The sequence below is a fragment of the Platichthys flesus genome, chromosome 6 (genome assembly GCF_949316205.1).
Source record: "Platichthys flesus chromosome 6, fPlaFle2.1, whole genome shotgun sequence".
NCBI classification, from domain to species: domain Eukaryota; kingdom Metazoa; phylum Chordata; class Actinopteri; order Pleuronectiformes; family Pleuronectidae; genus Platichthys; species Platichthys flesus.
In genome coordinates this window covers 22,046,756-22,055,822 of record NC_084950.1, presented here as the reverse complement: position 1 = coordinate 22,055,822, position 9,067 = coordinate 22,046,756, and the positions used below count along the sequence as shown (strand labels likewise).

General features: G+C 39.1%; 2 protein-coding genes across 2 annotated transcripts in view; both read right to left on the bottom strand.

Annotated features, from left to right (window-relative positions):
* LOC133955091 (AFG3-like protein 1) overlaps positions 1 to 3,278 on the bottom strand; it is a 13,907-nt gene extending 10,629 nt beyond the window's left edge. The window contains exons 1-2 of the mRNA XM_062389753.1: positions 2,936 to 3,278; positions 1,019 to 1,227 (exon numbers count right to left, since the gene is read on the bottom strand). Coding sequence (XP_062245737.1) covers positions 1,019 to 1,227; positions 2,936 to 3,278 — 552 coding nt within the window. The remainder of the gene's footprint in view (positions 1 to 1,018; positions 1,228 to 2,935) is intronic.
* Position 3,279: 1 nt separating this feature from the next.
* On the bottom strand, positions 3,280 to 7,578 carry LOC133955518 (5-hydroxyisourate hydrolase-like). Its single transcript, XM_062390385.1, has 4 exons — positions 7,440 to 7,578; positions 6,163 to 6,299; positions 5,216 to 5,351; positions 3,280 to 4,903 (listed from the first exon to the last, which is right to left on the bottom strand). Exons 2-4 carry the CDS (start codon positions 6,294 to 6,296, stop codon positions 4,814 to 4,816), a joined length of 360 nt encoding a protein of 119 aa, XP_062246369.1. The 5' UTR covers positions 6,297 to 6,299; positions 7,440 to 7,578; the 3' UTR covers positions 3,280 to 4,813.
* Between the last annotated feature and the right edge of the window lie 1,489 nt (positions 7,579 to 9,067).

Here is a 9,067-nt window from a genome sequence, read left to right as displayed (position 1 = left end):
ACAGTATGATTTTGCAAATATGACCTCTGACAGGTAAACAACCTCTCTCTATTTAAAACATCTGACCTCCCCTGTGAACTGCATTAGACTCAGTGAGCAGTGGAATACTTAAAATGTAGGGAACAAGGTAAGAAATAGCTCAGAATTATTGATTCACTAGAGCCAAAGAGAAGTAAATAACCTTGTTGACATTCCTTTGTAAGCTGGAGCTGTTTTGGTCTAAGTGGGATTGTGAGGAAATCCTAAGGCATACTGCATGAACAGTTTTTCCAGTCAAAAAATAAACAATATGCATCCATACCGCTAGCGTGGTGTCATCCAGGTGTCTGCAAGCCCCAACATTTATATTCGACTCAAAGCTGCGTCATTTACACTGTGTTTTAAGCCTAAAAGTCCAGTTTGTTTCTTGTCGAATATAAATATCGGGCCTTTCTTCTGCAGTGACGGCTTTTCTGGAATGAGACACGTTGGGCTTTGAGCTACAATAGAGGGAAACTAACATAATGAGGGAATCTGGTCCTGAAAAGAATGTTACACTGGAGAATATTGATCGATTCATCCTCCTCTTAAAGCCACATATTAGCTTCAGTGATTTTAAAATGGATCGGGGCATTTGAACATCAATTATAATTATATTGGCTTCAGTGACATTTATGTTTCGAGTATGGTCTAGAATGAAAAGTTCTTAACACCAATAATACTATAAATCTAGAAATAATGCATATGATAATCATATAACCCCTGACATAAATACACTGCCCCTAAAAATTATGGGAACACATAAATCAAACATTAGATCTCGAAAACAAATTGTTCAAGTTGAAAATCTTACTGACGTAAATTGTATAAATTTGTTAAGAACAAAATTACCTATCCATGATCAATGGAAAACAAAATCATCGATCCATTGAGGGCTGGACTCAAACCACACTGAAAATCACAATAAACAATAGCCGCCTAATCCGGTATGCACTCATGTCATTGTCAAGGCACTCTCCTGGGGGATCTCCTCCCAGACCTGAATCAGGGAGCACCTGGACAGTCTGTGGTGGTACTTGGCGGGGTCAGTTACACCGATACAAATCAAACCATAGCTGCTCAATTGGATTAGGTCAGGGGAACGTGAGGACCAGTCAATGGCATCAATGCGTTTGTCATTCAGGAACTGCAGAAACAATCTGGCCACATGAGGCCGGGCCTTGTCCTGCAGGAGGAACCCAGAGCCCACTGCAGCAGCGTTATGGGTCAGACAACCATTCTCAGGATTTCATCCCAGTACCCAACAGCAGTCAGGGTACCGTTGGCTATGACATGGAATTCTGTGCTACCCTCCAAGGATATGCTTCCCCAGACCATCACTACCAGACATCTGCCAATCTGGTAATTCTGGATGATGTTACAGGCACCATAACTTTCACCACCGCATCTCCAGACTCTTTCAGACCTGTCACATGTGCCAAGTGTGAACCTGCTCTCATTTGTGAAGAAAACAGAGCGCAAGTGGCAACCTGCGGATTCTGGTGTTCTATGGTAAATGCCCATCGAGCTGCATTGTGTTGGGCACAGTTCCCTATTAAAAAGGTCCATGGGCCCTCATACAGTTCCTCTTCGCACAAAGGAGCAGATACTGGTCCTGCTGCTGGGTTGATGCCCTTCTACAGCCCTGTCCAGCACTCCTAGTCTCCTGGTATCTCGTCTATGCTCTTGAGACTGTGCTGGGAGTCACAGCAAACCTTTAGTCTGCACGTATAAATGTGCCATCCTGGAGGAGCTGGACTACCTGTGCCAGCTGATGGAAACCACCTCATGCTACCAGTAGTGATAAGGACACTAGCAGAACACAAAACTTGAGAATAATCAGTCAGGAAGGATAAGGAGAGAGCAACTGTCTGAGGTCACCACATTTAAAACCATTCTCATCTTAGGGCTTGTCTTGCTTTTGCCTCTCCATTGACCTGTTGTCACTTTCATTTGCACCAAAGCAGGTGAAATTGATTCACAATCACTTGTGCTTCCTAAATGGACAGATTGATATCCCTGATTTCACTGACTTGGTGTTAAACGGTGATGGTTAAGTGTTCCCTTAATTTTCTGAGCATGTCAAGAGACCCTTAAAAGACACCAAAAAAAACGGAACAGGGCTACGTCTAACACTAATCTTAATAATTTGAAATAAACAATTTTGTTAAAAAAATCTGTTGGTCCTAGGTCATCATTTCAATAACCTGGTTTATTTAAGCCCAAAACTCATCCGTTTAATATCATATTAGGCAAAGAGTGAAGGTATCGCAAATAAGTCAGTTTTTATTTAAAAAGCTAAAATCACAAATAAGCAACTAAATCCACAAAGTCCTGGAATGTGGTACTATCACCCATAGGCACTTTAGAGGCTCTTCTAATGGTTGACTAGGCTATTAGCTACTGCTAGCTACCTGCTGTCAACAATGCTATAGATTTCTTTGGTATCATATCCAGGCTAAATACTGGTGTAAGTAGTTGTTGTAGTAGTAATATAAGTAGTAGTTGTACGACTACAGGTGACAGACACTTTGCAAGTCGCTTTAAGAGAAGCTAACTATTGCGTCACAACAATGTCGCAGCATAAAGGTCAGCTAGAAGCGACCAGTGTTTTCACATCGAAAACATCCGATTCTTCTGGTAACAGACGCTTTCTGATGAGTCAGACTTGTGCCGAATGAAAAACTAGTGTTTACAGAACGAATTAGGTCTTAAACTGTTTCTTAAAGTTCGTCTTATTGTTCTTTAAAAGACAAACGTACACTAAACGGACTGGTTTTGTAAAGCGATTTGGCAGCAGGCATTCGAACGTGCTACAGTTCCCTTAATAAATGTAACTCCGGGAGGACATTAAACTGCAGCATTTTTGGCCGTTTTTCACCCAACATTTACCCCCCATTCCTCCACCTCCACTTACCGGGGCAGCGGAGCTCCGATATGCGGCTGAGAAGAGCCGTGCTGCGCTCACCGCGAAGAGCCGAGCTCGGGTTCCCCCAGGCCGGCAGAGAGGCAGAGCGACTGCCGAGAGGAGCCTCAGCACCTGAGACATCCTCCGTCTGTCGCCTGCTCAGCCGCTCAGTAACAAACCACCGCGGTTCTGTTCGTTGAACTCCCGACAGGAAGCTTCGCTGTGTCGCTGCTGCAAACGTTATTGAATAAGAGCAACAGCGTGAAATGTCAACGGGATCATACGACGATGATGTAAAGGCCCACGAGACCGTCTCTGTTCGTGCCTGTCGGAAATGATTGTCAGAATTCATGTTTTGTACCAATTGAAAATTTATTTTGAATCACAAAATACAATTTTACCACTAGATAATATACCTATCTAACATGCTGTACTTAAATCCATGTATTTTATTTAAATCTGACTTTATTACAGTCAGGTATGAGATGGGCTCACACCGTGTCTCAGCCACACTACACCTTCACTATGATTGGCTGAGACAGAGACGTTTTCCAATGCGCTTACATGTAGCTGTTACAAAAGCACGTGGTAACACTATTATCATTACATGTTTAAAAGTAATTGGAAACTTGCACCACTGAAATACTCTATATTCATCTGCAAGAGGTTCTCCATCGTCCATCTTGTTTTTATGTGTGAAATCACACACACAGTCACATTAAAACAGGACTAAACATCTCATTTTATATTTTGCTACTTTGTTTTAAAAGTTGTATTTTAAGAAACCTCTTCCAATAGTTCTGTGTGTGAAACAATTATCAGAATTATTGTGCAGGGCCATACTATTCCATCACAGGAGAACTGTTAATGATGCAACCTCTATTAATTGATTAATTGTTCAGAGCCTGAAAGAACAGAAGCCAGAAGGTCAGAAAACAGTGAAAATTGCCTTGATACATTTCCTGAAGCCCATGTTAGCATTCATGGGTAGTTGTTTGACCAACAGTCCAAAATACATGATTTTTAATATCAAAGAAAACAAGGGAACTGCCGTAATTCACAGACCAATGGTATAATTGATCTATAATTTGGCATTTTCTATATCCATCATCAAACCTCTCTATAACTTGTATGTCAATTGGTCATCTAGGCACACTGGGATAAAATTACACAGCCGTGTGGAGTAAAGAGCCAACAATATATTTGTCATTACCTTGAAATATTGAAGTTCTCCCCATATAAATTACCATTTTAGTGATAATTTGTATTTTCAGTGCCATGCTTTTAGACTGCAATATTGATGTGTCACTGTAATTTACGTTGGACCATTATCTATGTCTTATTAGAATAATACATCTAAAGTAGGACAATTAAGTCAGGTAATGTTTTCAACTATGGCAGATGCTTCACATTTTTTTACTCAATGAAACCTTTATTATAAATAAGGAATGAATAAATAGATGTGACCTTCCATCTATGTCCATGGCTGGGTCAAGGTGTTGAAGCTGCAGCCGCTTGTCCTCTGAGCTCTGCTTTGGAGCTACCAGTGCTCTAGGAGTTTTGGAGAACAATCTGTCACTGAAGAGGGACAATGTGTCGTTTGATTTCCTTACTACAACAAAAATAATAAAGATGAGTTCTACTCTGATCAATGAAATTAAAAACATATCTCAGGGAATAGAAAAGCCGTCAACTGTAACATAGGCTGTGTGTAAACATGGGCCTTGTTGGTAAAGTGTAGCCTACCAAATGTATAACTCTAATTTATTTACTTGTTTCTTTGTATTTATGTGTGAGATATGCTTCATGGCCATGACCTTGTTCTGTCTGCTGTTGTACAGTATTTTGCACTTGAGAGAGAAAAAATCTAAAGTGAACTGTTCCCTTTCAGCTTCCTCTGTAGGTGCTGTAGGAGAACCGACTCATCAATAATGGGATGTGGAACCTCTGCTGCGGATCAGTGATGGTGAACACAACCTGAAAACATACAAAAAAGTTATGATAGTAAAACATTTAAATCAAAAGACACAGAATCACAGGACACATTTTTCTATGCCACGTCAGTAAGTATTTGTGAACACAAATGTCCGAGTGAGACACTCCAAAGTTCTTGCAGCCTTTTTCCACCTGCCACATTTTACTTCAATGGCGCTTTTAAAAAGTACTCCAAGGCTCTTAACAGGGTAAAAACAGTGACTGTAAAAATAATAACAACAAGGTAACATTATAGCAGCACTTGATTATTTAACTATAACATACTGTTTATGCAAGTGAAATCCAGAAGCTCACCTCTACATACGGATAGAAGGAGGTCTGACCAAGACCCTCCCAGTATGAACCAGTCTCAAAGCGCAGCTTGTACATGCCGGAGATGAAAGCTTCAGCGCTGATGAGTCCTGGGCAGCGGCCATCTTCATTTGTTGTCCTAAAAATCATTAAACTGCTGAGTCGTGAAGGTTGATTGAAACTCAGAAACTCTAATTAAACAAAGAAAAGCTTTGGCCAGCCTATATTCATTCAATTTCTTTTATGTTGATAAACAATACATACAACATTAATAATAATATTTCACATCTTGAAACAGAATTTGGTGTAAAATTCATTCCATTGCCCTGGGGACCTTGAATTTCTTTACATCTACTGTGTTCTACAGATTATACATGCTGTCACTTAGAAGGTAAACAATGACTGCTACTCTACATGCTGCTCAAAGAAAACTTAAACAGCATTAAACTGAACAGAAGGACCCATAAACCTTCTCTCTAATAATGGATACCTTCTCATAATCATTTGAACAAATCCTTTCGAATAATGTAAATTTGATTACTACAAACAAATATATTCTTTGCTACAAACATATGTGTAAATTTCGTTTTTTTCTTTAAATCAATTCTGGTGCCTGTTTGGAGAATTTTTACTGAAATATTGACAAACCAAGTGAGGTGTGGAGTTATTCCTTATGGGATGCAGAGAAGTACCTGAGGATGAACAAGATATTAGCAGCCCTAACAGTCAAAACACTTCCCTGATCTACTCTGGATTATGGCGGCGGGATAGTGCGAGAATTAACCTCACATAAAGTGATTGAGACATACCCAGTAATATACTTTTCAAAAGAACATTGAAGATGAATTCAAAATTTTGATTAGAGGGTAAATTGTCTTTCACAAAATTTCACGTTCCGCTGTTTACAGTTCCCTTCAATTCAGTTTCAGCATCGCCGGTTCAAACCCTACCCGACACTCAGCATGTTCCAAATCATCAGCTCGGAGTCTAGGCGATGCAGGCTGACCGCCATCTTGGCTGCGGGGATGCCATCTCCAGTGTTCAGCACGTGAGTAGTCAGAGGGTTGGATGCTGCTGCTGCCATCAGCTGTCAGAGAGGTATGGACAGGTCAGCCTCACCTGTATATCGCTTTGTGTCACACATACAGTCACAACTGGCTTCACATTCAAGTCAGTCAATGACGACATTTGATAGATGCAGGAATGTGATTTAGTACATTTACATCTTATGTTCCACTATCTGACAAAATGTGACAGGTCGTGTAAACAGCATATTTTCTATGATTACTATAAATTTATCTGTTGCACATTTTTGGTCAGTGCTGTTTGTTTAAGTCTATGGTTACACCAAGCAACAAGATAACAAGGTCTGTTTGTATGCATAGCCGGGTGAGTGTTCACACTAAATTCACACGGCAGAGTTCTGTGATGCGAAATTTATACTAAACTAATCAACAAAATTAGATTCTTAATAAATGCAGCTCCCTCGATAAGAATTATAGGATCATTTTATTTGTTTATTCATCAACTGCTTAAATAGCATTGTTAAAGGGCATTACGAGCTCTAACTCTATTTATAAACTATTTTAGTTCTGAAGTTCACCAACACCAACACACTGTCCACATATCTACATCCTTATTAATTAAACATATGCCCATGCGGGAAAATACAAGAGAAAACAGAAAAGAGGCTACTCTGCTTATAAACAAATACTTCATTAAAATAAATGAATACTATACTAAAATAACTACCCATTACAAAATTCTCGATAACACATATTTAAATCATGCTGTAGGAAATTATGCAATCTATTTCGAAACTTAAAAGAAAATCAATGGTTGACGAGTACATAAGCCCTGTTCTTCTCAGTCAAACAAACAAGTCCAAGGACTCTAACATTTGGCCCTTTACTTCCACTGACGTCCATGCACAAATCTCTAATCTGTTTCTATCTGTTCTGCTTATGAAGAGGAAGATGGTTCAAAACTTAAAAACTGATCAACTCTGAACTTTTTGGTCCCTGCAGGAGAACTGGGCTGAGTAACAGCAACTTGCATGTGTACAGAAAATGTGTGGGAAAAGTTTTTTTTACAAATTTTTAGATGTCAGCACACTATAATATACACTGTCCATAATATACTGGTGAATAATAATAAAATGCCTGTGCATCAAAGTGAAATAGAGAAACCCTCTGAGTTTCAGTGTTTGTTGTGAGAGAAGACTCACCTCTGCAGTGTGCTCCTCTCTGCTGTAGCGAATTCAGTTAGTCACCAAACCTCATCCAACCAGTTGCACAAGCCCACTGCTCAGAGACACTTACCCAGCATGCACTGCAAACAGACCTCAAAGGTTGTCCTTCGTCAAATAAATCATTAAAACATGGGGGGCAGTTTTCCTTCAGTCCACAGCATGTGATTAACTGACAAATGATGATTAACTGATTGAATTAGGACTGTGTAAAATACTGTCAAATAATTTAGCTTCTCAGCAGCATTGCTGTTGTTTCAATGGACACCTCTACTGAGGGGATTATGTTTCCATTGTCTGCTGGACTGATTTTATTCAAACTTGAAAATGGTTGACTGGTGACATGTGAGCCAGTCAACCTTTAACATTGCGGTGATGGGACCATTATTACTGTTGCTAATGCAAAGATATACAGAAGCACAAACAAGCTAGCTAAAACTGCAACCCAAAACAACTCTAATTCATATATATCCCAATGAACATTTTACGGTGGATTTCATGCATGGCAGAGCTGTTTCTTATGACTGACAGTGTATCAATGGCTCAATAGATGAGTATCAGGGAGAATCTAGACCCTTAACATTGGGTCATTTACCACAATAAGCAAACCCAGTTACACTGAGACATCAAAAGACAAAAAAAAAAGTATTATACACAAACATGAATGTCAATACAAGCTGTGATGTTAGAGACAAATCAAAATTCTGTGCATTTCACATAGCAGCTCCTAGTCATATTTTGTGTTATTGTCATTTTCTGTTGCAGTCTATTTTGGCAGGTTTGCAATCCCAAATAGATTGTTAACTATCAGCATAAACTTTGTTGGTAAATATTATAAAGCCTCTCACCTCCACCTACTCATTCTTCTTCCTCCACAAAGCTATTTTTGAGAGTTAACTTACAACACTGGTGTTCTTCAGACTCTAAAGCAGCTTTGAGCAGGAAATTAAACTCCCATGAAACACTGAGGATAAGGCACCTCTCTTAGCGTTTGCCCAGGCTCACGTTGCTGGAGAGTTGCACAACAGTGCGTGAGAAACACAGGTTATAGCAACAACCAGGGGAAGACGGATGTTCTGCTCCTTCACTTAACCAAAGTGTTAAGACCTCAAGACAAGCAGCTTGCAGTGTGTGACTCTCCTTTATTTTACATGATGAATGATCTTGTTTTATTTCCTGAATAAAATAAATTATAATCCCACTAACTTTTTTCAAATCCTTATAATTATATTTTATTTCATTATGTTTTTACTTATCTCTTCTGTAACATTTGTCCTGTAATGTTGTCAAGTTTTTTTTAAATTTTTCCCTAATGTTTGACTTCAATTTTTTACTTGTAAAGAACCTTGTAACTCTGTTTAATGTGTTTGTTAATCTTATTATAAACACAATCTTATTATAATTCGTATTCTTATTATGAAAAGTACCAGACACTTAACCATCAAAATAACTTGGAAACTGAGAATTAAAAAGCATAAATAAATATCCAGTCTTTACAATACTCCGGCCAGGATTCAAAAACGCCCTGTAAAGACTGATCTGTTAAACGTGGGATAATTGAATTCACCTCTGTCAGACTCTGGGAACCAGGCTCTCCATCCCTGTGG

Bases quoted from the DNA above. Each gene is read 5' to 3' on its own strand.
- LOC133955518 (XM_062390385.1), bottom strand. From the start codon at position 6,296: ATGGCAGCAGCAGCATCCAACCCTCTGACTACTCACGTGCTGAACACT. The intron at 5,352-6,162 runs GTAGGGTTTGAA...AATGATTTTTAG, and splicing joins TGGAACATGCTGAGTGTCGG to GACAACAAATGAAGATGGCC. The intron at 4,904-5,215 runs GTGAGCTTCTGG...GTATGTTTTCAG, and splicing joins CCTTCTATCCGTATGTAGAG to GTTGTGTTCACCATCACTGA.